The sequence below is a fragment of the Podarcis liolepis genome (assembly GCF_965112155.1).
Source record: "Podarcis liolepis genome assembly, chromosome: 16".
In the NCBI taxonomy this organism is placed as follows: Eukaryota; Metazoa; Chordata; class Lepidosauria; order Squamata; family Lacertidae; genus Podarcis; species Podarcis liolepis.
Genome location: NC_139567.1, coordinates 42,461,385 through 42,479,046, shown reverse-complemented (window position 1 = coordinate 42,479,046; position 17,662 = coordinate 42,461,385). Strand labels below are relative to the sequence as shown.

The 17,662-nt window shown below is 47.6% G+C and overlaps 2 protein-coding genes across 4 annotated transcripts in view; one reads left to right on the top strand and one right to left on the bottom strand.

Annotated features, from left to right (window-relative positions):
- NCOR1 (nuclear receptor corepressor 1) overlaps positions 1 to 2,526 on the bottom strand; it is a 110,305-nt gene extending 107,779 nt beyond the window's left edge. For all 3 annotated transcript variants that reach the window (XM_083479686.1, XM_083479688.1, XM_083479687.1), the window contains exon 1: positions 2,399 to 2,526. The gene's annotated coding sequence lies outside the window, so the exon portion shown is untranslated. The remainder of the gene's footprint in view (positions 1 to 2,398) is intronic.
- A 1,653-nt stretch (positions 2,527 to 4,179) lies between these two features.
- Positions 4,180 to 17,662, top strand: part of PIGL (phosphatidylinositol glycan anchor biosynthesis class L) — a 44,219-nt gene continuing 30,736 nt past the window's right edge. The window contains exons 1-2 of the mRNA XM_083480126.1: positions 4,180 to 5,280; positions 8,731 to 8,830. Of these exons, the coding sequence (XP_083336252.1) occupies positions 5,034 to 5,280; positions 8,731 to 8,830 (347 nt within the window). The 5' untranslated portion in view covers positions 4,180 to 5,033. The remainder of the gene's footprint in view (positions 5,281 to 8,730; positions 8,831 to 17,662) is intronic.

Here is a 17,662-nt window from a genome sequence, read left to right as displayed (position 1 = left end):
TAGAGATGAAGCTATATACATACATGAAACATACAAATAATTACAATAAAAACAGCGCCAGCTGTTTCATTCAAAGCATTCAATTCTCAAAAGCCTGTGGGAACAAGGAATTCTTCACCTGCTGGTGGGAAGACAACAAGGAGGAAGCCATTCTAGCTTCTCTAGGGAGTTCCAAAGTCTGGGAGCAGCCACCAAGAAGACCCTGTCCTGCGTCCCAACCAAGCATACCTGTGAGGGTGGCAGGACTGAGACAAGGCCCTCCCCTGATGATCTCAAAACCCAGGCAGATTTGTATGAGGGAATACGGAGGCAGCGACTGGCCCAAGCTCACAGCCGGTGAGTTTCATGGCCAAGCAGGGATTTGAATCCTGGGTCTCCCAGGTCCTGGTGGGATAATCTAACCATTACCCACTACTACCCCATCATCCCAGAGACTCGGCCATACTGGCCCGAGGCTGGTGGGAGCTGGGAGGCCAGAACTATTTGGACGGCCACAGAAGTAAGACCCCAACACAACTGTCTTCCACGAGGTTAGCCAACAGTTTGGTTGCAGTCCCAATGCACAGTTAATCTATGTTTAATTACTTGGAAGTAAGGCCCACTGAGCCTAGTGAGACTTACTTCTGAGCAAGTGTGAACAGAATTGCTCCGCAAAGCAGGAACTCAAGGTGAACTTTCTCAGGAGTAATGAATAAAAGCCAGCTGAACATAAGCGGCCTTGCTTTTTGAGCAACAATTGCAGGCTTCATCAACCTGGGGTCAATCCAAAAGAAACTGGTGGTGTCAACCTCACCAGGCAGGTCTACTCAGGAGGAAAGCTGTCATCCTAAGACTCACTTATTAACCCTATAAGGCTGCCATCCTAAAACACACAGGGTTGCCCTCCAAGGTTACTGCTACTCAAAGCAGACCCACCAAAATTAATGGACATGACTACCTTAATAATTTCAGTATGTCCATTTTGAGTAGAGTTTAGAGTAATATACAAGCCACATTTACTAGGGGGAAGCCCTGCCCCCTCAAAGCAAAAGGAGCTTATTTCTGAATTAATATGCTTAAGCTTCTGAGCAATTTGGCTGCAGTCCTATACCCACTTACATGGGAGCAAGTCCCAGTGAGTGAGTAGAGATTTATAGGGCTGCACTGTCCACTCAGTTGGGAAGGAAGAAGGAATCTCCCCCTTGTCTATTTACTTCCACAGGCAGCGATTAAACTGCTAAAATATTTGCAAAGCTCATGCAGGATCTGGTATGTTTTCAAATTGGATGTGGGGGTCTCATGTTGAGATTCCTGTATTGCAGGAGTCCCTTCCAACTCTAAAATTCTATGAGTCTATGATTAAATGTATAAAAACTGCCCTCCAAGGCTTCCATCATAAAAATACACAAATACCAAGGCTTACTTCCAAAAAAATATGCTTAAGAGTTCAGTCTTTTCAGCTACACTTCTGTACTGCAATCCTAACCCCATAAGCCTCTCACTTGGGAGTAAGACCTACACACCCCTTCTGCAATTCAACAAGACTCATTCCTGAGTTGATGTAGTTAGGGTCGCAGTTAGGATCCCGCTGAGATTAAAGGGGTCTTAATCCTCAATCAACATGCCTTGAACCGTCCCTGCTGTCTCTTAGGCTGGAATCAAACTTAAGTTCCGCTCAAGAGTAGACCCTTTGAAAGCAACGCAGGCAGCTAACTCATCCCCATTACTCTTCAAGAGGTTTACTCAGAGTATGTTTAAAAGTTAAGAGCACAACGCAACTAAATATTGGGACACGATTCACCACGCCGTCTCCGTCACCCCAAATACAGTACTGCCTGTTTACCCCTCCCAGCCCTATGTAAACACTTTGGAAGATAACACGTCTTTCTTTTGATTTCTTTTGAACTCCGGTGAGCTTTTCTGTTCGATTACACTGGAGTCATTAAAATTCAGTTAATGATGATGATGATTATAAGATGTTCTTAAAGGACCGCCCTATAGGGCCGCCACACTTACTAGGGGGAGGTTTCCTTCCTAGAGGGAATCCAGGATCTTCTTTGCAGTTCCGCACGTTTACAACCCCCACCCATCACTTAGCCATACTCAAGAGTAGACCCAGTTTCGAATGGGTCTACTCTGAGTAAGAGCTCAGGCGGGTACATCCCCCTCCTTTAAGTCACCCTTTTTTTGGTAGAGGGGTAATAAAGTTACTCTCCTCCCTTTTGCCCCCCCTTCCCTTAAGTTCCCCTCCCCCCACCTCCAGTCACCCCTCCCCCACCCGACCTGTCAGTTGCCTCCCCTCCCCCACCCGACCCCACCCGTTGCCTTCGCCCTCCCTCTTCTCCCCTCCCAATGGGGGGGGGCTAATGGCGGCCCCCTCCTCGCCTCCGCCTCCTCGACCCCTCCCCGGGCGCCTTACCTCATCCCCATCTTCACCATCCTCCTCCTCCTCCAGCACCTCGGCGGTTTCAGGAGCAACACCGCCGCCATCTTGACTCCTTCCCTCCCTCCCTCCCCGCCGTCCCCTCCCCCTCCCTCCGGCCCCGCGGAGGCTCCGCCCACTCCTCCCCCGCCTCCCTCTCCCTCACCGCGAAGAGTCCTGGCAGCTCCGTAGAGCGGCCATCAAAACAACCGTGCGAAATCGTTATAACAACGGAGAGAATATACATCTCAGCTCAAGGGGTTTAGGGTGCATTGCCACCCTCTCTCTATTTCTCTTGACCCTCCAGAAGTGTATTTTGAAATGGGTGCTTGGGTGAGGGGAGCTCACTATGTCTCTTTCAGGACCTGCGCGGCAGCCAAGCAGCAAACGCTCCCTCTCCGGGAGAGCAAGACGGCAGCCCCCGGCCAATAGCGAAAAAGGGCCGAGGGGGGCGTGGCTCTGAGCAGCCGGCCAATGGGAGGACGCGATAAGAGAGAGAGGAAGGGAAGGGAGCGGGGTTCTGAGGGAGAGGTCGGGGAGTATATAGAGGTAAAGGGTGTAGCGAGAGACGCATCAGATAAGACTTCCGGGAAACGATGGAGAGCCAGGAGGGAAACCACACAAAAATAAAAAATGAAGTCACCTGGTCGGATGTCATACAGGTGGGGCTTCTGCACCTTTAATAGTTGGCTGGAAAAAGGAATTAAGCAAGCAATTAAAGGTTCAGGAGCCCATTCCTCTCTTGCAGTCCGTCACCCAAGCAGAGGAAGCAATGAGACAGGATTTGGGGTGCAAAGGTACAGCCACCACCCAGCAGAATGAGGAACGCCTCCATGCAGCACTGATTGCTTGTCACATTTTGAAGAAAAGAGGAGAAAAACAGATTTTCATCTAAAGAGGGTGCTGAAAATGCCATTTAAATCCAGAGTCCCAGATTCCATCTATTCAGCCCTGGGGTGTTTTGTTGAGGGGCATGGGGAATACTTTAAAATATATTCTTTCTACTTGAGAGAGGTTGATATGCTGGTTCCTAAAGACAGCAGCATTAGGAGTGCTCACCAGCTTACAGGTGTTTCTTTCCCCATAATTCACTGGGCAACTGCCATACCCATTTCCTGGATTGTACTTTGATTAGAACAGCCAGCACATAGCCAGAAAGATTGTGTCTTCCCATCCCCCAACAAACTCTTTCTTAAGGTCAAATAAATATGCCATATTATCAAGGTCGCTGAGCTTGTTTTTCTTTGCTGTTCATTTTTTTCTTAAAGGACAACATCTCTGTACCTTTAAGAGTATAAAAAGTAAGAAATCAACGTGGTAGGGGGTATGGAATTATAGTGATGGTCAAAAGTTCACCTTTGTTTTCTTACCTGCTAATTAGCTGTAGGAAGCACATAATTTATGTCCATAAAAATGTGACAACCTTATAATTATTTGGCTGCTAGCCAATAGAAGTTATAAATATATAATAGAACATATATAATAGAAGTTTAGGGAAGTTTTTAATGTCTGATGCTGTATTGTTTTTAATGTTCGGCTGGAAGCCGCCCAGTGGCTGGGGAAACCCAGCCAGATGGGCGGGGTATAAATAATGAATTATTATTATTAAAAATATATAGGAAGACCAGCAATGAAATGCATAAAGATTGTAGGATTTTCCTTTGTTGGTTTTTTTAAGCAGCTGGTGATAGCTTTATTTTTAACCATCTGTATAAGATTCAGGATAGAGTATTGAATGAGTCAGGGCTTGAAGATGTATAATGCATAACACTGAAATGCAGGGTTCTGCCAAACAACCTCTTTATTGAGCATTCATCCTGATTCATTTACAGGGGGATTGGGAGATGTTGGCTAGATTCCATTGCATCCAAGCCAAGCATTATTCCACATTTTCCAGTGCTTTTCTCTGTAACTTTCCTTAATGCAAAAAGTCTGATGGACTATAAAATTATGCATGGCATGGAGGGAGTGGATAAAGAAAAGTTCTCCTCTGTCAAAGCACTAGAAGTGATGGGCCTCCAATGAAGCTGCATGTTGGAAGCGTCAGGACATATAAAAAAGGGCTTCTTTAAGCAGCGCAGAAGTAAAAGTATGGAAATTGTTCCCACAGAAGGCAGTGCGACCACCAATTTCAATGGCTTCGAAAAATAATTGGACAAATCCATGTTGAAGGCTATCAATGGATATTAATCGGCCACAATGGCTGTGCTCTGCCTATCCCTCTTAATGCCAGTTGCTGTAAACCGCAGGAGGGGAGAAGCTTCCCCTTGGGGCATCCGGTTGGTCACTGTGAGAGCAGGATGACTGACTAGTTCGTGCCCTTTGGCCTGATGCAGGAGGCTCATGCTCTTTTATTAGATCATAAGGTAAGTTTGGGGAAGCAGTTTGTCGAAGGGCAGTCAGGGGAGTTTATTGATTGTTGCAAATCCTTTCCGCGCTGTTTATGCATGGGTCCAGGTCACTCCACCCCACGAGAAGCTTCCGACTGATTCTGGCGTGAATCTCATTTCGCCTTCTCTCTTCGGGAGAGCGCCCTTTTGCACAGAACAGACGGAACCATTGCGTCGCGGAACGAGTTTCTGGCCGGATTCTTTATGCGTGGCGCTCCCCTTTTTCTCCCGCTTCTCCCGTCATGGAGGCAACGGGGTTGTTCACTTTGCTGTTTCCTCTGCCTCTGCTATGGCTGCTTTCTTGCTGGTGGCTGAGGCGGCAACGCGGAGCGAGGTGGCGGCTGGGGAGCGACCGGAGGCTTTTCGCCGACGGACCGGCGACGCGCGCCCTGTTCGTGACGGCGCACCCTGATGACGAAGCAATGTTCTTCGCCCCCACCATCCTCAGCTTGGCTCAAGCCAGGCTATGGCTGCTCTGCGGGTCCACAGGTGAGGAGGAGGAGGAGGAGGCTAGCGTAGCGTTGCCTAGCAACCATGACGTCTGTTTTCGAAGCGCTCCCGTCTCTCCGGAGCTGTGCGTATGGCGTCATCACGCTGCAGCAGCCATTTTATATTGATCGGAAGTGCGCGCGCAGGTCGTTCTGACGTCACAGGATTATTATTAATCATAATAATGTCATTGTTGCTTAATACAGTACATTTATTGTATAAATAAATACTATTTTTATCTATATTTATTGTATAAATAATATATTTCAGTGTGTTTTATTATTATGTCGTCAATATTATTGTATTTATTTTATACACCCAGACTATATAAGTGAGAATTCTATTATTTTATACTTAATTTTTTAATGCTTTATTATATAGTGCCAGCATATAGTGCCAGCTAAGTGAGAATTACAGGATGTGGTGGAAGGCCCAGGTGATGGGCCCCCTACCCCCTCAGTTTGCCATGTTAGTATAATGGGTATAACACCACTTTCCCCCAAAATTGAAACTACTACTATATATTTGCATACAACAACGTTTGACTAGCCAGCCTACATGGAATGGTAAGAGATTTATTTATTTATAAATATATGAGAAGGTAGATTTTTGAAGCATTACTTATCTTAAGGACAGGGAACCTTTTTCAGCCTAAGGGCCACATTCTCTTCTGGGCAGCCTTTCAGGGGCACCATGCTAGTGGAAGGTGGGGCCAGAGGGAAGAGTGGGCATGCCAACAAATGTAAAATTTGCCATTTGTACAGTAGGCTAGTTTCTACACACTCCTGGCTATTCTCCACCCAGACAAGCAAGAGGCATTATTAGGGTTCAAGGACACATTCCAGCCAGGCAAAAGAAGTAAAAGCCAGCGAGGCCACTACATCCACACACTGTTCCTTAACTGGGTACAACATACAGTGGTGCCTCGCAAGACGAAATTAATTCGTTCCGCAAGTCTCTTCGTCTTGCGAGTTTTTCGTCTTGCGATGCACGGTTTCCCATAGGAATGCATTGAAAATCAATTAATGCGTTGCTAGGGAAACCGCCTTCAGACCAGGTCCGGGGACAGTCTGTCCCCGGACCTCTTCTGAAGGCTGGGGGGGGGGACAAGGGCTTTTCTTCCCACCCCCAGCATTTTAAAAAACCCCGGGACAGCGGAGGACTTCTCCGCTGTCCGGGCGATCTTAAAATGCTGGCGGGCGGCATTTTAAAATCGCCCCGGGACAGCGGAGGACTTCTCCGCTGTCCGGGGCGATTTAAAAGCCCCTGGGAAGGCAGGCAGGGGGGACAAAGACTTTCGCCCCCCGCCCGCCTTCAGAAGGTGTTCCCGCCCCCCGCCCCCCCGCCCTGCTTCGGAGCAGCGTTCCAAAGCGGGGCGGCTGGGGCAGGTGTTCCCGCCCCCCCCGCCCCGCTTCGGAGCAGCGTTCCAAAGCGGGGCGGCTGGGGCAGGTGTTCCCGCCCCCCCGCCCCGCTTTGGAGCACCGGGAGAAGCGATCTCCCCGCAGCCCCTTGCTTCAAAAGAGGTCCGGGGGCAGCGGGAAGCGCTTCCCGCTGTCCCCGGACCTGGGGCTGCGGGGAGAAGATCGCTTCTCCCCGCCGCCCCTTGCTTCAAAAGAGAAGACCCGCTGTCCCCGGGGCAAGCTTCGTTTTGCGAAGCAAGCCCATAGGGAAATTCGTCTTGCGAGGCAACTTGAAAACGAAAAAACCTTTCGTTTTGCGAGTTTTCCGCCTCGCGAGGCGTTCGTCTTGCGGGGTACCACTGTACCTGCAAAAGGTCCCAAGCTCAACCAGGGGCATCTCGTTTTTCGTAGCAGGGGAATCCAGTGACCTGGTATAAAGTAGTTTCTTCTCCCTTCCAATGTGAAAATTGCAATTTAAAAATAACAGGGGGGAACTAGACCAATGTAGCAGGGCCTTTTTAGTGGTGACACCCTCCTCCCTTTGGAATTATTTAGCAGTTAGATTCTTCTCTATATGCTTTTGGGAGGCTGTTGCAGGCATACTTCTCTAATACATAGATACGTATATGTTCGTTTCTGTGCATATTCTGCTGCTTTTACCCTGAGATTTTATAAATTAACGCGGTCAAACCCCACTTTCGGGCTTCCTGTATACATTTGGTTGACCACTGCGAGAACAGTTGGGCCTCTGGTCTATTCCAACAGCGCTCTCCTTATGTTAAGGTTTTAACAACATCCTCTAATTTGAACACTTTGGTGTGTGAGTCAGAAGAGGCACTTATAAATGTTATAAATAGGTAGGGAATTGGCCGGATTTGAGAAGTTCACTCAAGACCTGCAGTTAACCCTAGCATTATAGAAATCTTTTTTAAAAAATAGACATTAAAAGTTCCCTTGGAAGCTTTACAGACTCCAAGCACTTAACTCAACCCAGTTGGCCAAATATGTTTCGCTTTCTCAGATTACTTTCTGGTTGCGGGGTCTCCAATGCAAGCGCCCAGGGGTGCCAGCGTGCCCAACAGCACCTTTTATGGTGCCTGCAAAAGGTCTCAGTAAATGTCCCCCTCAAAAATCCTCAGTGCTGTTTGCTTTTCCTGTTCGGTTCCTGTTTTCACTGGCTACGCCTCTCCCACATCAAACACACTCTTTTAAACATGCCCACATTTCAGTTGGTTGCCAGGATTGGACCCCAACTGAAATATACTCAGAGTCAAATGTGGATTTCATGCTCTTTATTCAGCTCCTAGTCATGAGGAATGCAAGTTCTCCCGAAATGTCTGCTTTATATACATTATTTACACAATGGGCCCCACGTGATTGGCTAATTCCGGGATTCTCCTGTAGGCCAATCAGGTTGTGGATTAACTTCCACCAGGAGCTAGATTGGGTGGCTCCTGCGGACCAATCAGACTGCTGCATTCTGGATCCTATTGTTCTAGGACAAATCAGACTGCTGCATTTTGGATCCCATTCAACTCAGTACATAACACCAGCCCTACGCTCTGTTCTGAACAGAGGAGAGATGCAAAGAGCTTCTCTCTCTGAGAGAGTGTGGCGGTGACAGATGGAGGGGCATGCCTGCGCCGTTTCGTGGTCCTGTCTCGCTTTCGATACGGCAGCCATTTTGTGTTATACCATGCCCATGCCCCTCCCACTGCGGCCATTTTGTGACTGGCGCCCGCAGCACTCTCTCAGATTTCCAAATGTTACTCCTAGCCTTCCCCTAAAAAGCAACCTCTTCAGACTATCACTTTCATATCCTGGCAAACCTAGCAGCCTGTACTAAGGTGCTGTAGAATTCTTGAACTTTTTACAATGCAGCAGACTTAACGTCACCAGTTTTGTTAAACTCAGGAAAATCTCTTTAATATTCCCTTCTTTGCTCCGTTATTTTAACGCAAGCTGCCGGTCCCTTGGTGCTTTCAATTTCCCACAGGAGGGAGGATTCTGTGTTGCAGGGTGTGACACCTCTCTTCTTTCGTATTTCCAGGGAATTACTACAGCCAAGGGGATGTCCGGAAGAAGGAACTCCTGGACAGCTGTTTGGTTCTAGGGATCCCGCCTTCCAATGTGACCATCATTGACCACAGGTAGCTTTCTACACTTAAAATGCCGGTGCTCTTACATGAGAGGAGCCCTGCTGGATCAGGCCAGCGGCCCATCCAGTCCAATAGCCTTTTTGGACAGAGGCCACCAGGTGCCTATTAAGGGGAAGTCCACGAGCTGGACCTGAGTGCAACAGTGCTCTCCCCCATTTGAGACTTTCCTCTCCTGTGGTTTACACCAACATAAGGAGAGCTGTGCTGGATCAGGCCAGCATCCTGGCCTCACAGTGGCCTGCCCAGATCCCTGTGGCAAGCCTACAAGCAGGTCCTGAGCACAAGAGTGTCCTTCTTACCAGCAACTGGTGTTCAAAAACATCACTGCCTCTGACTGTGAAAACAGAGCAGAGCCTTCGTGGCTAGTAGCCATTGATCACGTTATCACCCTCGGTTCATTTGTCTGAATCCCTTCTGGACAAATCTAAAAGTACAGTGGTGCCTCGCAAGACGAAAAGAATCCGTTCTGTGATTCTCTTTGTCTAGCGGTTTTTTCGTCTTGCGAAGCAAGCCCATTGACGGATTAGCGCTATTAGCGGCTTTTAGCGGCTTTTAGCGGCTTATCGGATCAGCTGATAAGCGGCTTAGCGGCTTAGAAAAAGGGGGGGGAACCAGCAGGAACTCGCAAGACATTGTCGTCTTGCGAAGCAAGCCCATAGGAAATTTGTTTTGCGAAGCACCTCCAAAACGGAAAACTCTTTCGTCTAGCGAGTTTTCCGTCTTGTGAGGCATTCGTCTTGCGGGGCACCACTGTATTGAGAGTTGCTGTTGCACGCAGATCCAACTTGTGGGCTTTCTGTTCTTTATCCGATCTACTCTTGTGTTTGTATCTACCGCAGTGAAATTTTTCATAGAGGAACTGTTAGGGCCGGAGTCACCAGCTTGCGAGGGTGAAAGCGCTGATGTCGTGACATTGTGCAGTTGAGCCTCACTCCTCACTCCCTAAGCCAGGCAGAAGCTTCCCAGGCTTTCGGAAGGAGGTGCCAGGGAAACATTTATGGGACTAGCCTAGGCCCCCTAGTCCACTGACCACACGCCACTGATCTACCGCCACGCTCAGCCATGGTGTACTCGGTTCTCCTCTTCCCGTTTTATCCTCCCAACAACCTTGCAAGGTAGATTAAGCTGAAAGATAGCGACTGGCCCCCCCAGTTGACTCTGTGGCTGAGTCGGGATTTGAACCCGAGTCTCTCAAAGTCATGCGTTTAAAGCCAATTTAAATCGTGTGACTTCCTGCCCCCCAAATCCTGGGAACTGTAGTTTGTCCAGCGTCGTGGGAATTGTAGCTCCGTGAGGAGTTACAGTTCCAAGGACTCTTTGGGAGAGGTCGTGCATGTTATATGCGCACTAGGGAGTGATCTCAGGTCCCAATCTGATGTTGCAATCACAGCATCACCACCAAATGTGTCCATCCCAGTGCTGCAATTCCTGCCCGGTCGGGGAAAGTGAGAGGAAGACATCGTGACTCAGCCTTACAGGGCTCCACAGCCCCAGTGACCCTGTGACTTCTCCCTCAAGTCAGGGAGGAGCGATCAAGACACAGATCTGAGAAAAACACGGACCAGGGAAGGTCTGCGCTGGGTGAAGCAGGAAAGTGACAGGTTATCACTGGGCAGGCCTGTGGGCGTGTAACTTCACCACCTAGCAAAACAATTGCAGAGCAATTTGTTCTGCTTCTGATATGGTGAAGATCAAACGCTTTCTATGGAGCAATGGATCCTTCGCTCCCGGTTACTGATAATTGCCTGATGTTCCAGTTTGGAGACTCTTAGTTCCCTACTGCATGCAAGAGAAGAGGGAAGTTGCAGATCAGGGGGGGGGGGATGTGGCCCTCCAGATGTTATCAGACTCCAGTGCCCATCAGCATGGCCAGTAGTTAGGGGCGATGATGTCAGTTGGAGGTCAACATCTGGAGGACCGCAAGTTTCCCATCATCCTTGCTCGTTGCCGTTTCCCGTTCGAGCCCTGAGATCATCGTACGGACACCATGACCACTTCTCCTTTTCATTTGCGGTTGTGTTTTTTTCTTTTCTCCTTCCTGACGTTTTGTGGCAGTTCTCCCAGAGCCCCTTTGCTCCAGTTAATAGGTCCCTTTTCTCTCAGCATTGAGTAATCAAAGCACCCTGGGGATTTCCCTTTTGCTGTAAAAAACAAAACGGTGCAAAAATGCAGAACAGTTTCCCAGGAGGAGGGTCGGGGTGGGGGAGAGCAGGGACGGATCTACTATGAAATTAATGAAACTTAAGCTCCAGGGCTCCTAATCTCAGAAGAGACCCAGAAGCGACTTTAGTGCACATTGCTTAAAAATCTTGGGTCTAAGAGACCAAATTTGTGTCACACAACTCAAATTGATTATTTTTTTCGTTCTATATGTATTTCAATAATCCCAACGTTTGAGTCTCAGTAGCACAGATGTTGTAAAGGGGTGGTGATCTGTCAGGGAACAGCCTCATTGAAGACCCCAATGCCTCTAGGACTGCCTCTCCCAATATAAACCACCCCGGACTCTGCATTCATCCTCTGAGGTCCTTCTTTCTGTGCCTCCTCTGCAAGAGGTCCAGAGGGTGGCAATACGAGAACGGGGCCTTCTCTGTAGTGCCTCCCTGCTTGTGAAATGCTCTCTCCAGGGAGGTTTGCCTGCTGCTTTCATTACATATGTTTTAGGTGCCAGGCGGAAACATTCTTCTTCAACCAAGCCTTTGGCTGATTAATATCCTACAGCCTTTTAATTGTATCTGTAGGAAGGGGGTGGGTTATCATTTGGTTGCTTTGGTTTAATTATTTACTTGTGTTTTATCTTGTATTTTATTCTGTGAACCACCCTGAGATCTTTTGATGAAGGGCAGCATATAAATTTAATTTAATAGTATAAACAAACAAACAAACAAATGTGGTTACCCAGACTTTGTTGCTGGTTAGGAAGGGGCCCCCATGACAGTTCATGCCTGAAAAATGTAGGGGCACTACAGTGGGAGAGGGAGCAGACGATAGGAAAGAAGGCCCTGGCTTTGCAGTAGAGTTTCCGGTTTCAATTCTTGGCAGTAGGACTGGATATGCCCCTTGCCTGAAATTTTGGAGAGCTTCTACCAATCAGTGTAGATATAACAGCCTGACTTGGAGGAAAACCATCGTCCTGTGTCTGTTCAAACCAGAGCTTAATTCAGAACCATGAGGACTAGAATCTTGCTTTGTTTTTAGGGGGAGGGTTGTAGCTCTGAGGTAGACCTTCTTTGAACACAGGTTCAACATCTAGTGTCTCTGGGCGGAGCCCTGCCTGAAACCCTGGAGAGCTGCTGTCAGTACTGAGCTTGAATGGACCACTGGTCTAGATCTGTATCAAGTCGCCTGCCATCTCACCCCTCATAATTGCCAATGATTGATATTCAGGGGGGATTAGCTCTGTTGGCTAAATGCACCCTCCATCCTTGGAGACAGTATACTCTGAATATCCAAATGCCCGGAGCATCCAGCCTAGACGGGGCTGTGGGCTGCCAGCTGAACATCTGGGAATCTGACGCTGGTTTCTCCCATCTCCTTGTGAGTTTCCTGAAGACGTCTGGCTCAGGATGCTGGTCCAAGGATGGAGACTTCCCCTGATCCAGCAGGAGTCCTAACAAGCTTCTGTCTGTCTCCTTTTCACAGCAGAAACATTGTTTGTATGAACCATACTTGTCCCCCCAAATCAGACCCTTCTGCCAGGGCTCTGGGGCGATGAGCATTCCGCCCTGTAAACAGGATACACCCACCCAACTGAAGTAGGTTATTAGCTCAAAGGAAAGGACACCACGTTCTCTCTCTCCTTATTCCTTTGCTCTCTACGAGATGTTTTGTTTCCCCACCCTATCTTCTCGGTGACTGAGAACGCCAGGCTGTCCTTCACAGCAACATCTGCAGTTTCCCTCCTTGCAGCGAGATGCAGATAAATATCAACATTGCGGCTTCCATCTGATGACGCCTGACCTGGCCTGCCAGAGAAAATAATAAGAGTTCGAGAGAGGAGATTTGTGTAAACAGGCGAGCTTCCCGCTCCCTTCCCCAGCTGCTTCCAAAGTTCCAAAGAGAAGAAGAACCAGCTTCACAGATATAATATGAGGGACACTTGGCTTGCCGGTAGTACATGGGAAAAGGATCTAGGGGTCTTAGTGGACCACAAGCTTAACTCGAGTAAATAATGTGATGCAGCAGCAAAAAATAAAAAATTAAAAAAGCTAATGCTATTCCAGACTGTATTGTAAACAAAAATTGCCCTTTTCCCTTATGGGGTATCCATATAGAGTCCTTATGTAGGTTCCCTATTGGTAGGAGAAAATAACGGAGGCCAACCAGAGAATATTGAGAAGCAAAGCAGCTAGTAAGCTTGATCTTTATTGAACTGTTGCAACAGGGTGCTCCCCTCACATGCAGGAAAGGAGGAGGAACCCAGAAAAATGGCCGCAATAAAGACTTTTAAAATTGCCACTCTGTAGATCAAGACCACCCCCAGAAACTCATGGAACTTTGAAGTGTCAGACATAGCCCTAATGGCTTTAGCCCAAACGTAGCAGAGTTTTCCTGCACAGCGAAGAAGCTAGTTGAGGTTGAAATGACTAGTCAGCTAGACTCTGAATAACTATTTACAGGATTTATTAAAAGGAAAAAAAACCAGCAGAGTTTTTGCATACAAAGCAAAGCAAATAAATCCTCTCTCTCTCTCTCTCTCTCTTAACCATACCCAGCTTCCTGCAGCCCATCAGAAGCTGTGATTTGGTTTTCAAACGTTTTGGAACTCGAACGGACTTCCAGAACGGATTCCGTCTGACTTCCAAGGTACAACTGTAGTCCCGCTTTGTTCTGCCTTGGTCAGGCCTCACCCGGAATACCGTGTCCAATTTTGGACACCACAATTTAAGAAGGATATTGATGAGCTGGGAGCATGTGCAGAGGAAGGCGACCAGCATGATCAAGGGTCTGGAAACCAAGCCGTATGAGGGAGCAGTTGAGAGAGCTGGGTGCGTTTAGCCTGGAAAAGAGGAGACTGAGAGGAGATATGATGGCCATCTTCAAGTATTTAAAGGGCTGTCCCATGGAAGATATTTTCTCCTGCTCCAGAGGGTGGGATTTTAACCAATGGCTTCAGGTTACAAGAAAGGAGATTCTGCCTAAACCAGGGGTCTGCAATCCGCGGCTCCGAAGCCGCATGTGGCTCTTTTACACCTTTGCCGCGGCTCCGGGGCGGATACTAGCGAGGGGAGGAGGCGCATTGTGCGCCCCAACACTCCCCACTGTTGCGGGCGCTGTACTGGACGTGGTGTCGCATGGGGGCGGTGTGTGCGCTAGTCACGCACTGTCCCGACGTCACCTTCCCGGTTTTGCGGCTCCCAGTTTTTTTTTCTTCGGAAACGGGTCCAAGTGGCTTTTTTTGTCTTAAAGGTTGCAGACCCCTGGCCTAAACGTTAGGAAGAACTTTCTGACGGTAAGGGCTGTTTCACAGTGGAATGGACCCTCTCACGAGGTTTTGGACACTCCTTCCTTGGAGGTTTTTAAGAAAGAAAGAACTTTCCATGGGAAAACGGTGGCTGATCCCAATCAATCTTGGGGGAACCTCCACTCACCCTGCTTGGCATTTGACACCCCTCAACTACGGCAAACATAACCTTTTGAGGCGGATTGCTGGGCCATTCAAACCTCTTTTCTCTTTCCCCACTATCATTAATTTTCTTGAATGTTTGCTCAAAGATGCGGGGGGGGGGGGGGAGAGGCAGAAAGAAAGGAAAGCGGGTCAGCCACCTTTTCAGTGTTTTAAAGAGTTGTGCGCACACACACACACCCCTCCAACAATACCCTTTAAAAATAACTCTCTGTACAAAGCAAGCAAGCTAGTTTTAGATGGAAACAAGGGCTGGAAGGTTCCCTTATCTGTGGGGCGATGGAGGAGAGCTTTGTACCACCTGCCTTGTTAAGTGCAGAATAGTAATTCAGAAATTGCACTTCTCCTGAATTTTGTGACACAGTTTATTATTGTTGTTGTTGTCATTTTATTGAATTTGTATACCATCCTATACTCGTAGGTCTCAGGGCAGTTCACAATACAAAATTACAATATAAACGCACAAGATACATAATAAAAATAATTAAAACAGTTAACAATACTACTGTATGCTAATAATAATAATAATAATAATTACACCTCCCAACAAAAGCCCCTAAACAACCCCGCTAAGCTTTTTAAAAGTTTGTATTTTTAGGATTAAATATGTTTGAAAATGCAGGCATTGGCATAAAACACACCTTCAAACACTGCCCTGATTTCTTTCCAAGGATAAACATGTTAAAATAAATAAGTAAATTATCAAAGCTTTGTTTACCGTATTTTTCTGTCTATAAGACACCCCCATGTATAAGACACCCCATATTTGGGGGGACTCTGGTTTAAGAAAATGGGGGGGGTGTCTATTGGTGTATAAGACTCGCCCAAATTTTGGACATTTTTTAGGGGGGGAAACCTAGTCTTATAGATGGAAAAATACGGTATTTAATTGTTTTTATTTTTTCAGAGCTTTTATTTATTTTTGTTTCACCGCATTTCTTAGACGCCTTGCACTAAGATCGTCCCAGGCAGGACTTAGCACACAGTAAAAATACAAAATGCAAAGGAAACAGAGGATCCCCTTTCAGAAGGGGTCTTTTCCCCTAGTCGCCCGGAGGTGATTCTTCCTCGCCATAGGCAATCAGCTGTTCCCAACTAGCTTTCAGGAAACAGCTATGCCAATTTCGGCTGCAGTTTTACATGTCCTTTTCCCTGCTTGGTGTCTAAAGGATCACTTAACCCTCCCTTGCTCTCCCCCTCCTATGTGCAAAACCCATTTGCTTTTTGAAACGGGAGCAGGCAAGGCAAGGGATTTTGATTCCTGCAGGAAAGTAGGTCATCGGGTGCTCTGTCTCTCTCTCTTTTTATTGCGCTCTGCAGACCAATGTGGTTCTCCTTTAAGGGGGTGAACTTGGCTGACACTGCAGATGGTCAATTTCCTCTTCCCAGAACCCTGTACCTCAGACGGAGCCCCTTGTAAGCTCTCTGTGCTGCAGATTGAAAGCAGGCAAATATTTAATGAAGGGGGGGGGGCGTTGTTGGCTTTGGGTTCCTGCCTTGGCAGGGTCATGTCACCAGACAAACACAAACATGCGCTAGTAGCCCAGAACTGTAGGGAGGAGGAAGCAGGATGGGCACAGGTTGTTTCAATGTTGTCGCTGCCATCGTTCCGGCGCTGAATAGGTTAAGAATGGCTTGACACCCGGAAAAGATCTGTGGCCAGGTTTTGTTGTTGTTGTTGTTTAGTCATGTCCGACTCTTCGTGACCCCCTGGACCAGAGCACGCCAGGCACTTCTGTCTTCCACCGCCTCCCGCAGTTTGGTCAAACTCATGCTGGTAGCTTCGAGAACACTATCCCTTCTCCTTGTGCCCTCCATCTTTCCCAGCATCAGGGTCTTTTCCAGGGAGTCTTCTCATGAGGTGGCCAAAGTATTGGAGCCTCAGCTTCAGGATCTGTTCTTCCAGTGAGCACTCAGGGCTGATTTCCTTCAGAATGGAGAGGTTTGATCTTCTTGCAGTCCATGGGACTCTCAAGAGTCTCCTCCAGCACCAGAATTCAAAAGCATCAATTCGTCGGCGATCAGCCTTCTTCATGGTCCAGCTCTCACTTCCATACATCACTACTGGGAAAACCACAGCTTTACGATACGATATGATATGATACAATATCTTTATCTTTATTTAACTATACGGACCTTTGTTGGCAAGGTGATGTCTCTGCTTTTTAAGATGCTGTCTAGGTTTGCCATCGCCTTTCTCCCAAGGAGCAGGTGTCTTTTAATTTCGTGGCTACTGTCACCATCTGCAGTGATCATGGAGCCCAAGAAAGTAAAATCTCTCACTGCCTCCATTTCTTCCCCTTCTATTTGCCAGGAGGCGATGGGTGTCTTTAAAAGAGGATAAGACAAATGAATGCTTTGGAGGATAAGGCTACTAGCCACAAGGCTCTGCTTGCCACCACAGCTGCAGGCAGCAGTGCTTCTGAAGACCAGTTGCTGGAAAAGTTGCACTCAGGTCCTGCTTGTGGGTGTCTGCTGCGCATCTTGTTGGCCCCTGTGAGAACAGGATGCTGGGACTAGATGGGCAACTGGCCTGATCCTGCGGGCTCTTCTTAGGATCTTAGGTCAGCAGCTGCTTGCCACAATGCCTGGGTCCTCTCTCCACCATTGGAGGCCTCTGGATGTCAGTTCCTGAAGTTCAGGAGCACTGCTGTGGCACTCAAGTCCTGCCTGTCCAAGGCAACACAATGACCAAATACAATGATACAATATCAATACAGTGGTACCTCGGGTTACATACTCTTCAGGTTGCATACGCTTCAGGTTACAGACTCCACTAAGCGAGAAATAGTGCTTCAGGTTAAGAACTTTGCTTCAGGATCAGAACAGAAATTTGGCTCCAGCAGCGCAGCAGCAGCAGGAAGCCCCATTAGCTAAAGTGGTGCTTCAGGTTAAGAACAGTTTCAGGTTAAGTACGGACCTCTGGAATGAATTATGTACTTAACCCGAGGTACCACTGTATACACTCTTTATATAATATGAAATATATGAAATCACATAAACGGAAAACTTAGGAATCTCTGAAAGTCACAAAATATGCACTCTTAATGGATTCTCTAGAAAACATAAAACCAAATAAACATAAGTCTTAGAAGTCTTTGAAGACTATGCAAGTCTCTGAAAGAAGCAATGTACAGTGCTGCCTCACAAGACGAAAATAATCCGTTCCGCGATTCTCTCCGTCTAGCGTTTTTTTC